At 41.0% G+C, this 23,648-nt stretch overlaps 1 protein-coding gene across 1 annotated transcript in view; it reads left to right on the top strand.

Annotated features, from left to right (window-relative positions):
* Window positions 1-23,648, top strand: part of b4galt2 (UDP-Gal:betaGlcNAc beta 1,4- galactosyltransferase, polypeptide 2) — a 265,209-nt gene that overhangs the window by 33,576 nt on the left and 207,985 nt on the right. The window contains exon 2 of the mRNA XM_049598316.1: window positions 137-1,172. Coding sequence (XP_049454273.1) covers window positions 767-1,172 — 406 coding nt within the window. The 5' untranslated portion in view covers window positions 137-766. The remainder of the gene's footprint in view (window positions 1-136; window positions 1,173-23,648) is intronic.

Genomic DNA, 23,648 nt, shown 5'->3' with positions numbered 1-23,648 from the left:
ACTTTACCTGCGTTGGTTTGAGGAAGCAGTCGAAACATTTACAGCATTCAGCTTTCCTTTTCGTTTATTTGATATCACATTTAACATTTGGCTTCATCATAATGTATTCTTTCCATTGTCTTTCATTTTCCATCAGGTGCCTGAGACTTTCCTGGATAAGTCTGTCTGAGTCTGACTGACCTGACCCCACAAGAAGAGGACATCTCTACTGAGCCATCAGCAGACCCTCAACACTACACTGATGAATGTTTGTCGGCAGCTACCACTACGCCATCACTCGGATCACTTATCAGTTGGAAGTTTTAAGCAAACGTTGGACTAATAGGTTGTTGCTTGACGAACCGGACTGGCTTTTCACATCGGAATATTACACGGGTGCAGCAACAACTTGACTCTGGGATAGTGTCTAACTCAACATATGATCACATGCCCATATCAGCAAAGATTTATCTGCAATCGAGGCCTTATGTCTTAGATTACACTGAACTTATTTGCTGTATCTACAATTAAGTCCGTCAGTGAACAGGTTCCTGGATCGTCTCACTCAGGGATTGAGGCTGATTAAAACATTTCAGTACTTTTGTCATGCAGGGAATCTGGGTCCGCACCAGAAACAAGCTGGCATCTCAGACTTCAGGTGTAGCTGACTGTGTAGCCTCCCTGCCCTCATCAATGACCCCATGACCCCTGCAGAAGTCAGATAGTCCGGTATCAGCTAACCACATGTCCTTATTAGAAATTTAATAGCAGCCGTCAGGATGAGCGCATGTCCGTAGCCACGCAACGCCAGCGTTGTCGAGGCTGGCGGACATCTTCCTCGGCCATGACCCGGCTGATGTTGGGCCGGACTCTGGAGCGCATCTGTAAAGGCGTCCTGCTGCTCTGCCTGCTCCACTTCCTCATCATGATGATCCTGTACTTCGACGTTTACACGCAGCGCTTCGACCTCTTCAGCCGCTTCAACAACGGCCGCAATGGATCAAGGAATAACGCCAGCGGAGCAGCAGGGAATGGACACCATTATTACTATTACAACCTTTCCAGGCCCAACACCACGCTAGCCAGCTACCTGGCCACAGGGGAGCAGCTGGTGCCGAGTGCGCAGCCTGAGACCAATCAGACACCTTCTCCCAAACCACTGCCGCCGTGCCCCGAGAACCCGCCCGGCCTTGGTGAGTAGTAATGCCAAAGGGTCCGTTTTCACCCCACTTTCCAACTGCTGTAAAGAAAGAGTCATACATCAAAATAATCCAGTGGATTCGATTTTTGGTTTTTGAACAATGTGTAAAATGTCTACAATTGGAAAATCAGCACAACACAAAAGGGTTATTTTCAGTCAAAAAGTAACGGAGATGACAGCTACATAAGCTTTCTTGAGTCACAACAGTCCCATAAACTGTGAACTGTGGCACTGGATAGCCTGAGCCGCAATGCATTTTGGGGCGGTTGAGTATTTCCAGTAAGGTCACATCTCATACACAGAAAATCTTGCTAATCTGGTATACATCCAGGTATTTTGAACACAGCCCATATGTGCACTTGCCACAGTTTACCAAACTGTCGTGACTCCAGGTGTCTCTTGATTTAATGTGTGTGTAGCTGTCTCCAGCTATCTCATTTTAAATTTAAGGGTTGCATCTTTTTTTCGTGTCATGTTTGTCGACGAGACCTTATGAGGTTATGAGTTGATGGAGCAGTGTGTCAAACTTACTTGATCCAGTCTGTCCCTGCTGTGTAACGATAGCTAGCCAGCAGACTGCAGATATCACGCCGGTGTCTCGCCAAAACAAAAATGTCAGGCGCAGATGTGAAGCAGACGTTAACAGACTCCTCTGCTGTTTCTGTGCTGAAACGGATCATTAAGGTGACACTGATGGTCCACAGCTGTATGGGATAACGTGTTTTTTTGTGCTCATGACAGCCTTGCACGTGTGGCAGGTCTTTGTATTATTCTTGCTTAACAGTCTTTGTCCTTGTGTCTGGTGCTTTGAGTACAATATGTTCAGGCTCTTGTGTCATTTTAAACAAACACCACAGTCATCTGCTGCTATTCTAAACTCATATTACAGCTCATTATAGTTTATATACTCGTATATAAGATTTGATCTGCATGAGTGATCTTGAAATGTGATTTTTTTTTCAGTTTAATAGTTTCTATACTTTTCTTGCCTAATCTCCTCTTCTGATAACATATTTGTTTGATTTGTTTATCCAGCCTGTTTGTTGTATTTGTTGTTGGGGCCGGTACACACTGTACGCCCGATAACGGAGGATTTGCACTTCATTGATCAGTGTAATGAATAGGGGAGATGAGACCTTGATCTGAGCTCCAAGCTAGAGAGCACTATTTTATATTTGGCAAATAAATGCATCTCCGGTCTTATTCCAATTAGCGGGAGAGCGAGTGTAGCCGTAATTTTGTTTTTCCGGGTCAGTCCGCAACATAAAATGGATTTAATGTCAACGATTTACACTGTGGTATTTCAACCTTATAGACTCACAGTGGGGCTATTAGCAGAGATTCATGCAGCGAGACTTGAAAGCACACAGCAGCAGCAGCACATGTACACAGCAGAGCTCTGAGAATCTTTCTTTTGTGCTTTCGTTTTTTTAAAAGAACACACAAGTTAGAATGAATAAATGAAGATGCTCAGAGCTGCAGCTGGTTGCAGGTGTCTTGTGAAGAAACTGTAGATGTTTTTTAAAGTTAGTTTAGTTGTAACAATTCTGAAGTTCTGCAGTTGTGAAACTTAAACTAAAATTATAGATACTTTCACACACATCGGATAATCATCCTCGTATATACAGATAGAAATTCGTACATCATGCAGATGTAGAGTCTGGACACATGATTAAATATTAAAGCAATGACTCACAAACGGGTGGGGCTGCCCCCTGACAGTTGGATTTGAATCATCAGTCGGAGACCCCTCAGTCAACTGAGATTGACATTTTGGTCCTCAGATTTGCTGCCGAGTGAGCGCTGTTCACTTTCACACTGCTCTTTGGTACTGGCAGCTGTCCAGGGGAGGAGAGGCTTTGCCCCGTAAGACTATGAAATAGCGTTATCCTCCGCCTTCTGCTTAGAAGTGTTCATAACAGCCCAAAGCAACTTAATAGGATACAGTCTCTGGCTTTTGTTTGATATCTAGTGTCTGCAAAAATTATTGGTGCGCATTTCTTATTGCGGTTAGCTTGTTTACTATATAACGTGAGTGTTACTGTCCTGCTGAACACCACTCAAACTCTCAAACCGGCAACAAAGGGACGAATGGACGAATATTCACATTGAACAACCGAATCTGATTCGACTCATTTTTCAGGCCTACAAACTGGTCGTACAGATTTTGGGATTACAATATGTAATATGAATTCACAGTTCCCCTGCACACTGGCATGTACACCTACCACCTACACACACACACACACACACACACACACACAAACAAACAAACAAACACACACACTTCATTATCATCACTATCCATCCACCCAACAAATCAGAGGTTGATTGAGTCACACTAAGCCTCTGGTTTACCAAATCTATAATTACATAGTGGACACACACACACACACACACACACACACACACACACACACACACACACACTCCACAGTTCTCAGATAATAGAGCTCAGAAGGGATGAACTAACAGCTCCTTTTTTCCACATTAGTCAGAGAGGCCTTGACCTGCATCATTATCCCGAGATGATCCTGATACCAGTGGGGTCAAAAACAAGACAAAACAAAACAAACCCTGCCAAATTATTTGGCCTAGACAGAATAGTTTGACAGATTAGGAAATACACTAAAATCACCTGTTTTTTTTTTCCAAGAGCTGGATGAGAAGATCAGTAACATTATCCACTATCTGCCTGCTCATTATGAAGCTACAGCCAGAAGCCAGTTAGCTTAGCTTAGCTTAGCACAGAGATCTTGTGCTTCTTACACTTTGGCTGTTCAGATTAAACAAACAAGATATTATATGTTAATTAGGGAGTTTAACAAGTGCTGCTAGGTGGAATTTGTTGGCTTTGGTAAAAGCACAGACCAGCTGTTTCCCACTGTTTCCAGTCTTTATGCCAAGCTGCTGACTGTTGCTTCATATTTACTGTACGGATATGAAAGTAGGGCTGGGCAATATATATTGATATTATATCTATATCATGACATGAGACTAGATATCGTCTTAGATTTTGGATTTTGTACTATCATTAAGTGTTGTCTTTTATTGGTTTTAAAGGCTGCATTACAGCAACGTGATGCTTTTTTCTGAACCTCCCTTGCCTTCACGCACTTAGTCATTACATCCACATTAGTGATGATTATTTATCAGAAATCTTATTGTGTCAATAAAATATTTTTTTGAAAGCACCAATAGTCAGGCCTACAGTATTGTCGTAATATCAATATTGAGTAGGGGTGGGAATCACCAGAGGATCCACGATACGATATTATCACGATACTTAAGTCATGATACAATATTATTGTGATTTTAAATATGTTGCAATAAAGTATATTGTGATATATTGGGACTTATTACCTTTTTTCAACTGTGAATTATGCCCCAAAGGAAAACTTTGACAACATCTGTTTTATTTAATGAAGTTTTTTTTTTCAGCAGCAAAATGTGTTTTAGTGGACTGAAAAAGCAATTAATTATATTATTTATTTTTTATTTATTATTTTATTATAATTCATATATAATTTATTTCAATTATTATTTATTATTTAATAAAGTTTAATTTGTATTTGTCATATTAATGATTTATGTAATTAAAAAAATCGATACTTGGCACTGTGTGACGATACAGTATTGCCACACAAAAATATTGCGATACTTTGCTGTATCGATTTATTATTTATTTTTTTTTAATATTATGAAAATTGATTTTTAACATATCGCCCAGCCCTACATGAGAGTGGTTTTAGTAGTTTCATCCAACTCCAGACAAGAAAATATCAAGTTCCCAAACTGTTTATTTTAATATTTACTTTCAAGTTCACAAAGAACTCAGAACTGGATCTTCCTGTTTGCCAAGTTAACTACTTAAGCTGACTTTTGACTCTGCTGGACTTAACTTAACGCTTGCAGTGTACCTCCGGTTAGACTTTGCATCTGACCGTGTTGGTACATGTTTTGCCTTTAGCTGACAAAGAGAGAAGGCAGGAAGCGAGGTGAGAGAGATGCAACAAAGATCCCGAGCCAGATGCAAACATCGCTGTCCATGGATGGCTCTTTAATCCACAGGCTCCCACGGTGCCTGCACATTGCTTTTGTTGCGCTTTAGTTGTCAATAATAAACCCTGCCCACATAATAAACAGCGAGAGAAAGGTGCTTATGATTTTTATCAGGCGCAGCTCTGGTTATCTCGCACCGATTTCTCTGTGTGCTCTGATGCTTAATGAGTAAAAGCAAATAAATAAATGTTCTGTTCAATTTTTTTAATTGCTGTTTTGTGATTACAGCTTTCCCCCTTCGGCTCATATTGCACCTCCACCATTTGGAAAATTCTTCTTGTTCTTTTCCCCCTATGTGCTCTGTGGTTTTTGCTTCCTAAAGGAGCTTGGACTGAGTTGTGAACCATTGATATTGTCACCCTAAAAGATTGTGCTTGACAAATATATTGGATAATATATAGTCTGGATAATCACTATTAATTCACTCTGTCTGTCCTTCTCTCAGTGTGTTTTTGTTACTCATGTAGAGCCTATTACGGTTGCATGTAGTTGTTGATATAGCAGATTTATCTCCCTTTTGATGCTCAGCAACACTCTGCTGATGAAATGAAAATATGTTTCTTATTTTCTTCCACCTGTTCCATCTGTAAATGAGCTTTGTAAACTTAATCCCTGGCAAGTGCCATTGTGGCGGTGTCAACATTTTCTCTTCTTTCTCTCTCTTTTCTGTTTTTTTTAACTGATTGCTTTTCTCATTTGATAATGAGGTTTGTTACGTGCTTTGAAATTGGGAGTGAGAGATAAAGCTGTCAGGTTGATTTGTCTGAAGCTGAGGTTCGCTGATTCCATTATTTGGCCTGGAATTGGCTGTCACTGACTCTGGATTTGGCATTCACACCAGGCACAGGTGTACTCTTGTAGCTTATCTCTGCCTTTTCTCTGTGATGGAGTGGCTGCCTGGGGGCTGTAATGAGCAGGAAGGCAGAGAAAGACTGAGCGAGTCTGTTTTTCAGTCACAGGTGCAGAGAAAGGGAGAGAGAGATCTAATGGATGGTGGTATGATGGTTGGTATGAAGTGAGACAGACAGGGAGGCGGGGAGAGATGGTGTGAAGGAAGGAACAGCAGGTGGAGAGGTGAGGGGATGTTGAGGGAAAAAGAGAGAGAGACCTTGGATGGATGTACACACACACACACACACACGAGAGTGTGAGAGAGAGAAACAAACAAACAAGCCCTTGGCTGTCCCAGAACACCAGCTGACAGGTGCTGCCTGTATGAGTGGCGAGCATCCACAGTTTATATCCTGGCTGCGTGTGTGTGTGTGTGTGTGTGTGTGTGTGTGTGTGTGTGTGTGTTGTGTGTGAGCTGGCATGTGGGATATGCAAATCAGCTGTTCATCGAAAAAAAAAAGTTACCTAGGCATTGAGAAATTTTGCCAAAAGAAATGATCGTGTTTGGCGCTGAAAAGTCTCTCCTCAGTAAAAATGGAAAAAAAAACCCTGAAAAGTTTCATCTGTTATTATTTCAGCTCTGTCTGCTAGAAAGTAGTCGATCAATCAATCAAATATCCAAAAATTCATTGGCAGCTATTTTGATTATTAATCAACAGTTTTTAGCTGATTTTTTTTTTTCTATTTTTTAAGCCAAATATCAAAATTTTAATTAGCTCCAGTTCCTCAGTTGTTAATATTTGCTGGTATTCTTTGTCTTCTCTGACAGTACACTGAATATCTCTGTCGGCTTTGGACTTCTGGTTGGGCAAAACTTGCAGATATGTCAGTTTGAGTTCTGGAAATTCTGGTAAAAATTTATATTTTTATAATAAAAACTAGTCCATACCCATTGAGTGCACAGTTGCCCACGTACAGTTTCACATGGTGTGTGTTTGGGATACAGTTAATAGGAAATTGCAGATTAAATAGTCAACTGAACCCATTAAGAAGAGCAATGTATTCAGACAGAGTTTATGTGAATTTGATGGTGCTTTATTGAAAGTACAGTAGTACCATTGCCAATAGTGGGATAGTTAGTGGGCTAAAACTGTACATTAGTAGTTGAAAGGCAGATAGTTAAAGTCATTGCCTTATAGAAGCTCAGTTTTAGTAAGTTTTCCAACTTTTGCCAAGAGGGAACTTTGAAGTGTTTTTCAAAAAATTAAAAATGGCAGAAAATCTATGTAACCACAAGTTATTGGTTCTTGATGCAAATTTGTTCCTCATGAGGAGAGGCATCTCTGTGCAAAGTTTCATGTCTCTACGACATACGGGGGATGAGATATGCCCATTCAGAGTTTGCAATTTCAGTCGGTTGCTATAGCGCCCCCCTTTGGCCAATTGATGTAATATTGCTTCATTCGCATCCTCCCATGACCCTCTACCACTGTGCCAAATTTCACATGGATTGACCAAGTCAGTGAGGAGAAAAACGTGAAACAGACACACAGACACACAGACACACCCAGGGGCAGACAGAGTTTTCATCATTATATAATGAGATAATATAAAAATGAAGTGTATTTAGCACTTATCAAAACCAGTATTACAAAGTGCTTTACACATTAAAAAACAACAATAAAATATACACTCAATGTTTGACTAGCTTTTAGAAACAATGTATAATTAAAAACCGTAAATAAAACACCAAGGAAAAATGTAGAAGCATTGAATGAATTTAAAACTAAAATACAGCAGTGAAAGACTTAAGTGCAGCGTCAAGAGTAAGGTACTGTGTGTCTATATTTACTATGATCTGACATTTCAAAGAACAAACAATTAATCAATTACTGAAAATTAGGGCTGCCCTCAATGTCGACCAAATGTTGGTCAACCAGAAAGGTAAATAGTCGGCAAGATTTCATTGGTCGCTTAGTCGCACACAAAAAACGTGAAACTCTATTAACTCTATATAAACTCTGCACAGATAAAATATAGGCCTATATTAATGAAGGTTCATTAGTACTGTTTTGTATTTCTCTGGAATGTAGCATTATGTTGCCGTCAAAATGTATTTGCTGTTGCAAATTAACTGTATATAAACAATAGTTCTAGCAGACAGTGTTGGTTAATTGATAGACCTTTAAATGGAAAAACCAGAAAACTGTAAGAAGATATTAATTCTTATATTGATTGATAATTAATTATCTATTTACTATGCTGCCCTCTTTTACCTCAGTGTATGACCACTAACCTGTTTAAGCGTTTTTCCACTGTTACCTGTGAATATGTATTACCTGTGATGTGGGACAGCCTCAGACTTGTCGTCACTGGACACACCGATCTGAGTTTTTAAGAAGCAATTTTGTACTTGTAGTCAGTGTGTGCTCAGACATCTGTGTGTTTGTGTGTGTGATTGTGTATTCTTCTCAAGTCTGAACCCTATTATTTATTCTTCCTATTAATCACTTCTTCCTACACACACGACATGTGGACGCTTGAGCGCACACACACACACAGCCTCTCTCTCTCACACACACACACACACACACACACGTGGCTCAGTGGGAGGTTAAAAGCTATTTTAAAGGCCTTGTTTTAATTGGATGCTCTACAGGGGTTTTCCCAATCAAATGTAATTAGCAAGAATTAACCGTCTCCTTACATCGCACAGAACTGCGGATACTTGACTCGGAGCAGGATGCACCTGAGCCCTCCTCATCTGGGAAGACATGCATGTAATGATTGTAATGAGTTCTTGTTTTTTCTACCTGCATTATCTCCATGGCGTGCTGTTCCACGGCGCTACTGCAGAAAAATAGTCAGTTTTAAAGGTATTCTCACCCAGGTGGTGACAGGTCAAGCAGAGCAGCCCAAACAAGTTGAAGTTGTATTACTCCCACACTATGACGTGGGTCTGCGTCGCCTGTCCCTGATGATGTGAGGAGTATTTTGAAGAAGCTTTGGTTTAATACTGAGACCTCGCTGCATGGCTGAGCCGGTCCTTTACTGGTTCATGTAACAGGAGACCAGTCAGTCGGAGATCTCACTCTCACACTCTTATCTCGGCTGCTACACTGTTCACTCAGTCACTGTTCAAAGCATGTAGCACCTGAGAGGGCCAGGAAAACCACTGAGCTCACTTTTTCTTTGTAACACTTCCCAGTAATTTAAGTGCATCTTTTTCTGTGATGAACAGCGCACTGTAACCAACAGCTGTACTTAGGAACAAAGTTGATTGAGTATTTTCTGTTGTGTAACTTAATTGCATTTTTTACTTCACCACATTAATGTAACAGCTGTAGTTACTTTTGATTGTTAGAAAACTACTTGTCCGCCATTTTGATAATATTTTGTGCAAAAAATCCGTTATATAGTTTCAACTAATGACTGTATAATAAAGATAAATGAGATCAACTCTGTGGCCAAATGGCGTCAAATGCACAAGATGGCAGCGCCTGTATCCAGAGTAGTTTGGCTTCATTTTTGTACAGTGGGAGAAAGTGAAGATGCGTTGTCTATCTTTATATGCTGTCTGTTAAACTTTCTAAGTGTGAGGATTTGCTGCTATTCCTTTTACTCAAATTTATTTACAATGATTTTGAGTTTTTTGGGGTCATTCTGAGATTTTTCTGCACTGAGTACTTTAACTTTTAAAATTCAAAGGCAATTTGTTATCATACTTACCCATTTTTACTTAAGCAACATTTACAATTTACAATTTTTACTGGTATTACAGTGTGGTATTACTTTATTCATTATTACATTATTACATTTACTCAAATCATGGATCTAAATAGCTCCTCTACCAATGGTACTGTGTGGTGAAAAACATTAAGTACTGCTGGACTTTCAGATCATAGAAAAAGACAAAAGGAGAATAAGATAATAAAGAAATACAGAAAGACATGTCAAGACAGATTAAAACGGAACAGAAAAAAATAAGATTGCTCAACTGGTTACATAAATGTCAGTTCATAGGATATAATATTCTGATAACTGATGAATTTAAGTCAGAGGATACATTATACCAACATATGACGTGTTTCATGCACGCATGTGTGTGCATACATATGCTACCCCTATATTGACACACACAGTTTTGTGTACAAAGAGAAAGACATCAGTGCACTTAATATCATATTATGTTGTCTTAGTTATAACATCTGACAGGAGGGTCATTGGAAATATTGTGTGTTGTACACCTCACTCATTTTCACTCATCTTTCCCCAAAGATATGAACTTTGAACTTATCTCATGTCTTTTTTTCCCCATTCGACAGCCTATATTTAATTTACAAGAGATACAGTTACTGGTCCCAGTAATGCTTCATTACTTTCATTACTTATTTCCTCAAAACAGATAAACACATGTAAACAGTTTTAAAAACATTCACAAATACACATTTGGAATTGCACATATGTAAATACAGTTTGTGGACACTCACACATATATTCTGCAGACCACTTTTCCATCTCTAGACCCAGAGAGGTGTAAGTCTTGTTTTATTCATAGCCAGAGAGTAATTTGAATGGAATGACATGTCCCTTGTAACCCTGAACTTTACATGTGTGTCCCCTGTGGGGGATGGGGGACCATCAGGAGAGCCTGAACCATTTCACCCTTCCTCTTGGCAAAATGTGAAAATACTGTTAAAACCTCTTTTTAAAGCTGGGTTGAATCCAGAGAGCCCCTTCCCTCTTTAGACCTTCACCTTCCCAGTGCTCAGTGGATGGTGAGTTTGTGGCACAGCATGTTTTATGACCCTGCTCCTACATTTTTAATAAAGGATTTAGCGCTGCTTACTGTAGAGCGAACAATGCTCTGTGTTAGTGGAGCTCAAGACATAAATTATATTGTGGTTAGATTCTGAAGTACACGTAAAACTTTGGACATAGAGATTGGATTTTAGAGTCTTAAGATTTGCAGTTTACAAATCGCTCTTTTAAAAAGATGTGGTATTATATTTTGAAAAGGTATTTCATTGCAACTACAAACAAGGAAACAGTAAAAACTGGGTATGAAGACTGATGATGTGTGAAACACTGCAACACTTTGTATTGATTTCTTCCCTGCAAATTATATTTTCTACAAGGAGGAAGAATATCTTTTTCAGCGCTGAACATGAGGTGAATTATGTTCATGTGCTTACGTTGGTGCTGTGATGTATATCAGGATGCATGGTTGACTTGGTCTGGAACACAATGAAATGTTGTTGCCTTTAGGTGTATTTCATGTTCACTACAAACAAATCAAAAGGTTTAAACCAAACTAAACTTCACTTTCTCAGGCTTCAGTGTTTCTTCTATAACTGTACAGGCCTGATGGGCAATCTGTTCAACAGGAATCCCTGTCAGGCCAAAAAAAAAAATCAGACATTTTTGGGGGATTCATTTTCAGGGCCTTTTTTTTACTTATTTTAGAACACCTGGAATGGATGGAATCAAACCTGGACTGCTAAGGACTAAATGGGGCAGGGTCCTGCATCGGGTCGGGTACCTGCAGGTACCCAATGGGTAACCCGCAAAAAGCTGCGTAACGGGTAAAAATATGTGTATATTTATATTGCATTTCGCAGGTACGTGCAGTGTATGTGGAATATTTTGACATCTTAATCACTATTATCAAGTGGCAGTTCCTTTTATTTCAAAAGTTAATGACCCATGTCGACTCTTTGACCCTCTCGTCACATTCCTCGCCAACGTGGAGGACTCCAGCAATGAAACTTTGCAGGTGGAAGGAGCATGCTAAAATGTTTCCTAACCTGGCAATGATTGAATGTTTTCACCATCCCGTCATCGAGTGCAGCCAGTGAAAGAGACTTTCCTTCCGCTGGATTGCTTGGATGGTTGGATTTGTATCTAAAGAACTAAGAACCCAGCTTAATGTGAGTGACTGTAGTCTGTGTGTGTTTAATCACGGGTGGAGGTCGGGTGGTGGGATTTTTATTAATGGGCACGGGCGGGCGAGGCTTTGACATAGACAAAGTGACGGATAAGGGGTCAGTTCTGGTACTGAGCTTTACAGATATGGGCAGGTGCGGGTTTTCAAAAATGGATCCGTGCAGGACATGGAGTGCACACCCCAAAAGTCATTTTTGGTTTTTTTAATGCCAAATACCCATTCCAGTGTTCCCCTATATTCAATCTGCAACGGACCACCTCCCTAAGTCCACAGTGCCCAAAGTGTCTGTGGGTAGTTCATGTCTGTAATGACAGCAGGACAGTCAAATGTCTGTTATCGTAACTGTCAGTTGAACAAGTGAGGCGAAAATGAATTGCTGGTGGGCTACTGGTTCTAAACAGATATGGTCCTGAACGACACTAACGTGCTGACAGATTCAGTGTTTTCATGTTTTTTTTAGCTGAGGTGGACCAGAGAATATTTGTTTAAAACAGATCGATGATGCTGTTTTGCCCTCATTGTTCTCCATTAAGTTTGATCCCTGTGTGTATTTTGTGGAGCGAACGCTGCGCCAGACTTTGATTAAAAAATTGCCTTTTAAATATTGGTGGTCAGCAGCCGGTCAGATGGTAACTTAAGAGCTGTGCTCTGATTAATTTGGCATGCAGTTAACACACTAGTCATAATGTTATTGTAATGAAAGCTCAGCTCCTGGCATTTGCTCCTGGTGTTTTTCACCACTGTTTTGGAAGAATGAAAAGCGGGGAGTAACAGGCCGATATGAAGAGTGGTTCATGTGGATTACAAACTGATAAATAATTTGAATAGTAACTGATAAATAATTAAAGAAAGGTAATTTGAGAGTAGGCTTTGATGTGGTAGGTGGTAGAACGACCCCCACTCAGCCTGTCCGCCACACCAAAGCAGTCAACCAAGAGGAAACACTGGTTTCCCACCAGCCTAAATAAACTGAACCACAGCAAACAGTTAAGATGTGACAGCACCCTTACTGTGATATTTTTCAAAAGAAAACAAATGTGAATCATTGCACATCAGGAGGCTTGTGTCAGAATTCTCCAATAGTTCATGTAATTAAATAACAAATGCAAACTGTGTTCGGATTTGTCTCTGCTGTCAGTATATTGACATTACTGTGCAGCATGCAGCAGATAACAGTGTACAAGACTCCAAAGTTTGAGCTCAAATTGGAATCAATAAATGCCAAACTATATCATTTACATGACATTCAGTTTTGCCCTGTAAAATGTTGTAAATTATGAAAACAAGATCAAGAAGAACAACCTCAAGGTGAGCTCAAGTAGAATGGCCAAGAATCCATGTCTCATGTAAGTGTTTCCTCACCTATCGCTGCGTTTATTAGGCGAGGAAATTACATCAGTCCGGTGAGAAAGGAAAACAGCCTATTTTCTTTGCTGCTTTCAATCAAGCCAATAAACAAGGTCATTCCCTTCAGAAACACATTGCCATGCACTCCCACACAGCGAGGAAGCCAATGCAGCCACGGCCTCGGAGGCAAAGGGCTCTTGACAACATAATGGCTGCCATAACTTCATTAAAATGGCCCTGCTTCTCTTCCTCAGTGCCATTCAAGTCCTTTCCACAGGACCATTCTGCAGGGTGTTTGAGTTTCCATCCACGTGTGACAGCATAATTTCACTTTTTCTCGCCAATTAATTGGCCTGTCTTTTCATCAATCTACCTGGATATTTGGTAATTGGTTGTTTCCTTTTTCCCCTCCATCCTTGCAAAACATTATCTCCTCAACTACACTCTGAATTCTCCTCATTCAGAGCCTGAATATAAACAAGCAGCATTAGCAGCATCTATGCTTTCACCCAGTGAAATATGAGCTGAAACTCAGTCGTTTTCAAAAGTGAATGACACGTCCTCCACCGTCTCTCTGCTTCCTGTGCGGGCTGCTGTGCAGTTGCACAATGATACTGTATCAACTGTCCCAGCAGCCTTATCAGCTCTGGTGATGTGTTCGGCAGAAGGCAGAATTAGATCTTCACCAGCACTGTGTGGACTCAGGAAATGTGATATGAGGCTAGAAAGGACACCTTCAGGGCTTCAGAGTGGTCACTGGGCGCTTGAGTTAAGTTGATTGTTTAGCTGTGAAGGCAATAAAGAATGGCTGCACGCTGACAGATGCAGCGCAGAACAAAAATGATTATGAAACCCTGGTGACTGAGCATGCAGAGGAGGCTGTATGGTGAAAGCATTCGTCATATTTCATGTCCAGCACAGGCGAGACTGTCATCCCAAGAAGAATGACGATTGTTTCAGCAGTGGCCCCAAAACAAGGACGTTTATGTCCAAGTGACAAAGACTGAGTGACCGTAAGTAGTTATGACAGGAGAAAAGGAAGAAGTCAGGTTAGCTGTTGCAGTACGACAAAGTCTGTGATGGAAGGAGGACATGGTGGATAGATGGGTTAGCGTATTTAACACAGGAGAGCCAATTAACCATGTGTTTATTATTGTCAGCGTGACAACAATGCTTCCTTAGCCGTAATGAAGTAGTAGTTTTAACCCAAACCATGATGCTTCCCTTAACCTAACCAAACTTTAACCTTGTGACATCAATAAACTAATTTGTTATTCAGTTTTTATTTTGATGATTACTAACTGTTTTGGAAGACACTGACAAAGCATTGCTTCCTGCTGTGCCAGTACTCAATACCCGGTATCGACTGAAACCCAGTATTAAGTAGTAAGAAACGTTGCCGTCAAACAATATCTGCATTTGATCCTTATTGTACCCAGTCTCAGACTCAGTCTCACTCCCAGCTCGTCAAAACCAGACACTTTGCCAATCGCCCTCTGCGTCAGGTACCGACGCACCGAGGCACTGTTAGCGTCAGTGTGAGCAGACATTTTTTGACATTTCGAGCAACCGCTGTGGTAGAAAGAGCAAAAAGACCGCAAAGGCCAAACAGGAAGGGAGGTGGAAGGGTCATAGACCGCTGTTTGTGACCCATATTTACAACCTACATAGTGTGCTCGTATGTGTAGCGTAATATGCTAGTGACGTGTCAGGTGACGTTACATTATGTGTGTAACAAAGGTACTTACTTGAAGCCAAACCATGAGGTTTTTTTCTAAACCTAACCATGTAGTTTTGTTGCCTAAACCTTAGAAATAAAGCTGAAAAGAAGTTTTTTGCAGAATTTTATTTTGAAATGAGACCATATGCATTTAACGAGTGGAAACTGTACATTCCCTGTGAAAATAGAAGTTTATTTTCAAAAGAGACACTGCACATTACAAGCGCAAATTGATATGGCACCCCCATGTGTCCAAAACTGACGCTGAAGGGGTTCCCAAGTGTTAGGCAGCGGTCCAAAAGTGGGTCACTGGTCCATTCTGAATGCACCGCAAGTGACTTGCAAATGTGTCTAGTTCATTCATTCTTTATTTCTAAGTACTGTGAATTTCTGGCACTACATTTTTAAGTGCTGTTTCCTGCTGTAGAGTGGGTGACTAATGGACAGCTACTTAATAGGCAAAGCAGTCTAGCTTGACGACATGGCCATGGGGAAATCTGGACCCAGTTGGGAACCACTGACCTAGAGCATCTTAGTTTAACGTGTAGGGCCATTGGCCAAGCGTCGGTATTTGATGAGTTGGGAGTGAGAATGTGTTGGGTTTTACTCGGTGCCTGTGGCATTTGATGTATTGATGCATTTATGTAGATGAATGCTTCTACTCACATGACTGACATTGAATAAAGTAGAAAAATAGGTATCGAAGTACTCTGTTGGTATCGCTGTCACTTTAAGGGTACTGGTATTGGTACTGGTATTGTGATTTTTTAAACAAAACCCAGCCCTACTCCTGCCTGTGGGGCCATTAGAACAGAAAGTGCCTCGTTGTCTTTGTAGAGGACAATGACATATAAAGTATTTTGGACTTGTGCATATACTGTATCATCTTCTGTGCATCTTTGTTCATATGGACACTAATGGCCAAACTCAATGGTGTCATCAATGGAAAAAAGTATGAAATATTATATTCTTTAATCCTCATATTATTTAAATGGGTGAAAAATCATTTTAACAGAGAAACCAGATATCTTTTTTTGCTGCTATGATTCCACTGGGCCAATTCAGAGCCCTGGTAGTGCCCAGAATTGGCTGCTGGCTCATACACACAAATGTGCAACAGCCACCAAGGAATCCATAAAAGCGACAGTATAGTTGTGTCTCTGGCTGTGTTTCCACCGCCATATGTTGGCTTGCATCTCCAGACATGTTTGCAAATATACATGCATATGTCCAAAGTGTTTATTGTTTGTCCACTGGTGGATGTGTTCACATCTGTTTCTGCAGGCCTGAGTGTGTATCCCGCGTGTGTAGTTAGCAGTGTGTGTCCGTCCGCACGCTCACACATTATACTGTATGCCGCGTGTGTTTGCAGCCTTGACGGGGTAATAAAATGCCTCCTCTCATCTCGGTTCTCCTGGTTCAGAGTGACTATTAAGATGTGTGTGCTCTAACAAGCAAGCCCTCCAAATGATAAATGACAAAACACATACTGCCTCCACACTGCTGTCATCTGGCAAAACACTCTCACATGAACACACACACACATACACACACTGCTCACTCTCTCTCTCTCGCGTGCGCTATCTCGCTCATTCCTTTCTCACCTGCCTCAGTTTCATTTTCTCTCTCAGATCATGGATTGTTTTTTTTCTTCTCACACACATCGACAGATACAGACAAAAGGAAACAGGGAGACATGATGGAAAAAAAGATTCTGAGGGAATAGAAACACAACATTTGAGGAAACAAATAAATATAACATAACAATATTTCATTGACAAAGAAAAGAACAGAAAACAAAGCTGTGGTGAGTATAGGATGGAATAACATTTCCATAGAAAGTACCTATGTGGCAGCCTACAGTGAAGGCAACACAGAGTCTGGATGGTCTGTTCATACCCCACATCATCCAAATAGTTATACTGATATTGTGTTTGTATTGTAGTTCAAAATCAATTTTAAAAATATTTCAAAACATGAAAGAAAAAGATACACCGCTCTGTGTCTTAGCTGCAACGACACACACACACACCTGCACTGTCAGACTCAACGAACAGCACTGATCAAACTGCTTCTTGGACTGAAACTAATGGCGGACCCCTGGCATACTGCGTAGATGGTGATGACTGTTTTGATTGGTTGCTAGGCAACAGCAGCACATGCAGGGTGAGGTTAAGTTAGCCAGATAAGGGTGTGGACAGGAAGGGAAGAGAGAAACTCTCTGCTGCTTGATTGCATTTCGTCGTGTTTCCTGTTTGTGATGCTCCTAACGCGTAGTGGAGAAGTAAGAGAGTAGCAGGAGCAGAAAGAGCTGGCCTCCTGCAATACAACAACATGTCACAAAAGGTAGGTGTAAGTGGTAGGTGTGGAGGAATTTGGGCAAATCAGCAAAAATGAATAGAAGAGAAAGCCATTGTGCATTTTTATAATAAATCCCCTGAGGGAGGGCTGCTGGAACCAAGTTAGTGCCCACAAAGGCACACCCACAATGGGTGCACCATAGAAATAGAATGAGTAGAACGAACATTCCCATTCAAGTCAACACAGTAGGATGGTCAGAGCAGTGGCTATTTTTATGTGTACCGTTGCCATTGTACTGTAACTGTTAATCAGCACAGGAGCCTTTTGTTCCATGGTGGCCCTTGTGTTCTGTGTTAGTTTGCTAAGCATTTTTGTTTTTAGTTTTGTCTCTGAAATCGTTTTATCATTTCTGTTATGTTCATTTGTTTTCTGAAATTTGGTATTTTGCACCTCAGGGCCATCTTGGAGCACGAAGCGTCTGTGCGGATTCACATACGTCTTCACCATAACAATTACAACAGAGGTTGTTTAAGTGGTCTGTTGAGCCTGTTGAGTATCAGTAGTTGTTGTGATGAACTCTTTAGTGATGATTTATTGGCTGCGTTATTTCCAGTTCCTTTCTGTGTCTCAGTATTTGTTTGCTTCTAAATGCGTTTGCCTCCGAGCGTGTGTATGCGTCCAAATGTTTCCGTGTTTGTGTGTTTATGTGCAGTTAACAATGGATGGCATGAAAAGATCAGAGGGATTAGCTGACATCCAATATGGGATAATCCTTTAACCTGTTAATGCAGGAAGTTTATCTGATTGGTCATGGAGAGAAGAGAGTATTTGATTATCTGATAATGACCCACAGTACTGCACAGTACTGCAGTATTTTAGTGCTAGACATGGTTTGGGTACAGGCAGGTTTGTCAGACTTCATGTCTGAGAGGATAATTGGTGAATCACCAGCACACGGGTCAGTGAGGTCAGTTGGTTGTCTTAGAGACAGTTAACAGCAGTTCATTTAAACAATTGCTATTATGTCTCCTACATCTGTGGTGCATACTTGCACATCCTCTCATTTTCCCAGGTTTCCTCCCAAAGTCACAATTCTCCCATATTCTTCCTGATTTTTTTCCCTTTTTGTTGTCACAAACTGTTTCTGGCACTGTACAGTGTGTAAAAGCTCTGTGACTCTAAAAGAGTTTCCTACCTGTTGGCACTTTCCCCTCTCTCCCTCCTTCTCCAACCCTCTGGGGCTGGAGGGGGCCACCCCGTTGGGCCAGCAAGAGTTGGGTACAGCTGACGGTGGCCCCCTGGTCTCCGTTCTGACCATGTTACGCATGTGTAAGTTTGACGAGATGCTCTAGCAGGGCTTTGAGGGGTGCCTTGGGAGTTGGGGGAGACCCAACTTGCCCTCTGCTGCTGCAGTGGGGTTCCTAGCTGTCTTCCAGAGACAGTGAGCCTCCCAATTCCCCTCACTTAGGCATAAGCTTAGGCATCCAGTACCCAAGGGTGTTTGGCCAAGAGAGGACAGCCGGGTGTGGGTCCCTGGCGCGGGCCATGCCTACAGCCTGGCCTCCCTTCCTCCTCCTGGTTCTTTGCTGGAGTACCAGGGTCATGAACCAAAGACTAAACCAAATTAAATGTAGTTAACATAAAAAAGCTGATGTGGCCTACTTGATTTTTTGTTTTTTCATTCTTTAAAAGTCACCAGAGTGCAGGAAACAAAGTCTCTGAAACTATTGTACTGGGTCAGGACCCCCAGACCCCCACTTTGGTTTCGAAGTTCTCCCTATTTTTGACCTCTCACAGTTGGCAAATACGCTGTGCGATGCCAACAGAGACGATAGTATCCAATAAAATATTAAAAATTTTTTGTTTGGCTGTTATCCCCATTTAATGAGTAACATCTTTTATTAAATGTGACTGTGGCCGTTTTGTACACGTCAAAGCGTTGGTTTTGTGAGCTTTGTGATAACTGTACCCTGGTTTATTCATTTTATTCCTGCAAGAGGAGGGTACATAACATTATTTACACATTCCCATGGGGGGCAGATGGTTTCTAAAGTGTCTGCATCTGTTAAGAGTTTTTCCCATAGTATTTTCTGCAGTGTTTCCCAGTTCCAAAAAGAGAACAGCGTGACTCTGGGGCTGTCTGAAATCACTCCCTATTCACTATCTAGTGCACTATATTTACTCTCAGCTATTTTCTTTGAGTGTCCTCAATATGCACCGTGTTATGTCCTCAAAGATTCCCACAACCATACACAGTTTGTGTGCTAAAAATCCAACAATGCAATGCTTCGCTTTTGATGGATATGGAAATCCCAAATATTGTGACACTACAGTATAAATATAAATCTCAATTTAGTGTGTATCATAGAGAAAATAGTTGTTTTTTATTACAGTATGGAGTGAATAGTGAATATACAAGTCTCATATTGGTGTGTGTGGAAAGTTTGGACATATCTCTGGGTTTTCCCTGAATGTGTTGTGAAAATAACAACCATTCTCTTGGTTTTCGAGGAAGTTTCACTCCGTCCAAATGTGCAGGAAATGTTTGACAGAGTGAGAGGAGGAAGCGAGAGGAGATGCAAAAGCCGCACTACAGTTTGTTTACAATAATCTCAAGTGTTTTCACAAACATTCAACATCATATCCATGGCTACACACACACACACACACACACACACACACACACCATATTTTCCAATATTGTAGCGGCTCGCCTTCTGATTATAAAACTAAATTAGCTGACCTTTAGCTTTCTTGATTAGTCTACAAATTCAGTGCTGATGTTTAAAAGCTTTTTGAGTTGATGCTGGAGCTGGCTGTTGTTGACTTCATTAATTAGGCCACTAATCAGGGGCGAGAGTAATCACTGGCGCCAGGCAAAGAATCCTCTGGAAGTTATGTGGAAAGAGGATGGAGATATATCGGTAATTAGCTGCGCAGCTCTAAAAGTTTGAGCCACAAATTTACCTCCTCAGCAGTTAAACATTCAGAGTCACAGCTTGGCTGAGGTGATGTTAGAGGAAGTCATTTTGTGGGATTAAAAATGTTTGAATTATTTTTACAATCAACCTTAGAACTGATGCTCACTGATGATGAAAGCCATTTAAATTTTACATAATCTATCCTTCTACTGTTTGTCAGACTCTGATGAGGCTTCCCCAAATGCATAACAACACTCGTCTGTTTCTCTGAGTGGGTGGTAGGAGAGGATTAATGTATTAAGTCAGTTAACAGCTGTGATTGAGTTTTGAAAAACAGAATGAGAAATTTGTTCGTCACCCAGCAGCTGCAACATTGATTGAATCGTGAAATCTGAAAAAGGTGTGTGTGTAGATGTTGTGTAACTTTTGTTTTAGTCAAATAAGTGTGTTTCATGTTTGTTTATTGTGCTGCACTTACAAAATTCTTGCAGATAATAGATTGTCGAAGAAATGCATCGTTGTTTTAGCCCTGCTTGTGGCACACTCATTCGCCAGAAAATAGATATTGTGTTACATTTGTACATTATTTTGTAGCAGATGCTTTGAAACTTTATGTTTCCCAAGAACATTTCGTTTAAGCTGTGGTTAGGTCTAGGCACAAAAACAACTTGATAATGGTTAGGGAGAGTTCATCGTTTGGCTTAAAACAACTACATTTGGTGGCAAAAAAAAGCTGCTGGAAAAGCAGGGATGAGTTGGTAAAATACTAGTCTCTCCACCAGACAATCAAAGAGCTCTGCCTTCTGATAGTCTGGGGGCACTCCTTTCTAAAGTGTGTTTAACACACCGGAGAAAACGGCCGGCAACAAAGCAACGCCTCTTGCATTTTTGAAAAGGACACGCCCTCCTGGAAATGTGCGCTCCCCCTTTTCTCGTCCGCAAGGAAACAAACACACAGAGAGCTTGAAAATGGATGCCGAGAGATTTAACTCCGTTTTGTCAAACGCGTGCTCAGTCCACAAGATTGTGGAAATGAAGGACTTACAGCAACTTGAGCCATTTTGTACCGCTACACGTGTTTCTAGTCAGACTATGTTTATGAGCACGAGTTCAGCGAGCCACCGAAGGACCACCCTGCGGATTTACTATTGGTTCTGCAACATAGGGAGTTTTTTTAAACTCTGAAATTGTATCCGCCCATCTAAACACAAAATCAGGGAGAAAGTCATCAGTCTTTAGTTAAGCAAAGCGTCTAAAGACTGACTTGTGAGTCTAGTAAAATACACTCAGGTTCCGTCGCAGCTTGGAAATGCTGTGATTTACAGCTAAAAACACCTGCGAAGGGTAGCCAAAAGACAACCAGTCACTTTAGAGACATTGATATGAAGTTTGAAAATACAATGTATATGTGGTTTGCAGAGATGCACAATGCCAACTTTTTCTTCTGGCAACTGGGTTGTGCAGCATGGCTCTACGGATAGCAATGTTGGTCAGCTGGTACGTTACCCACATTGGTCTCGGCTGAAATATCTCAGCAACTATTGAATGGATTAACCATCCCAGTCTCACTACGAAGTCGTTGAAATCTGGCGCTTGGGCAGGTACTTGTGGTGTCAGACACTGACCAAAAAAGCTGTCCTTTAACATTGGCATGATATGTGGCCGGTTGCCGCTATAGTTAAATGGTGCTTGGCAGCATCGAGGGGGAAACACGGCGGGACCAAAGTTCAGGTGGTGAAAGTCCAAGTAGGGTGGAGGGAGGGGTGCTGGATGGGTCCAACAAACACCGACTTTCACCCAGGAGAGCGGTGTTCATGTTCTGTAAGATTGTTAAGCCAAGTTGGAGGAAAGAAAACATCAATTCGCACTGTTGTACTGACATAGTGCGTTTATTTTAAAAGAGACTGTAAGAGAGTGTAAATGGTAAATTTCTGTGAAAGTGTATTTTGAAAGAAGACAATGCATGAAACAGACAGAACTTGGCACGGCATCCCAGATCGTGAACAACCTAAGCATCCAGGGTACCTTTCATGTTGAATCTGGACATGGAAGGTCTATGACCAAACGTCGATATGTGACGAGGTCGGAGTGAGAATGTGTTGGATTCATGGTTTCAGAGGATGAACCATAATGAGTTTGATGATCCCCTGACTTTTCCTCTGGTGCCACCACTTGTTTGACATTTTTGTTTTTTAGTGAAATGCAGCAACATCTATCTGATGGATTTCCATTAGTGCACACATTCACGCTCCCCACAGGATGAGTTGTAGTAACTTTGGTGATCATCTAGTGCCATCATCAGGTCAATATATTAACTTGCCTAATATTTTGGTGTGTGACCAATTACCTGCAAAACTAATGACATTCCCATCAGCCTTATCTGCACTCTGTATTTAGTGCTAACTAGCTAATGTTAGCATGCTAACACACTGCTCTAAGATGCTGAGCACAGTAAGCATTATACTTGCTTACTCTCAGCATGTTAGCATGCTGACGTTAGCGTTTAGCTCAAAGTACTGTTGTGCCTGAATACAGCCTTTGAGGTTTGTTTAGTGCTTTGACATTGAAATATAGAGTACACACCATCACATCACAGTGTTGCCAAAGGCCTTGCATGACAGATGACAACTCCTACTCTAATATGCATAAAACTCTGATGTATTCCTCTCCTCCGTGGAGCAAAAACAAACACATATGCACTGACCTCAACCTGTTTTGATTTGCATGATCTTGAAGAGCAGGCACACTGCCAGAACACTAGCAGGGGAGAAGCAGTGGTTTCAAAAGTCCAAACTCATGCTCAAATCAATCACATCACGTCATGTAGCTGAATCCCCTGTGCAGTCATGCAGTCGCTGTAGCTCAGAGAGACGATGAATTTGATGAGTCAGCCGACGTTTTGTCATATTCCCCATCACGAGAGGTTAGCTTTTAATGTGTCTAAGTAGGTAGATCGTGGCATTTTCAACGAGGGAATTGATGCGCCTTGAAAAAAGCACTTTTTCACAATGCTTTGCATATATTCATTAGCTGTGCACAGCGTTGCTGCTGTAATATGCAGCCGCTTTGCAATGTAAATCTCTCACAGTAACAACAGAACACTGCCTGGATGTGTTTCATGCAGAAAATGTTTGTCTGGTATAAAAAACTGCAGTGCATTCGTTATATAACTCTGAACAGGCTTGCAGGATTTATCAATATCTCTATCTATAGGTCTATAATATGGTATAAGCCTAAGCCTGTGAGGCAGTTACGTCACCACATTAAAGAGCCAAGGCCTTTTATTAGAGGAATTGAGGTCAGACAGAGCAAAGCAGCATCAGCTGATTTGGGTGTGAG

This window comes from Epinephelus fuscoguttatus, linkage group LG15 (genome assembly GCF_011397635.1).
Source record: "Epinephelus fuscoguttatus linkage group LG15, E.fuscoguttatus.final_Chr_v1".
NCBI classification, from domain to species: domain Eukaryota; kingdom Metazoa; phylum Chordata; class Actinopteri; order Perciformes; family Serranidae; genus Epinephelus; species Epinephelus fuscoguttatus.
Note: the sequence above shows the minus strand (reverse complement) of the source record. Positions and strands in the feature narration are given on the sequence as shown.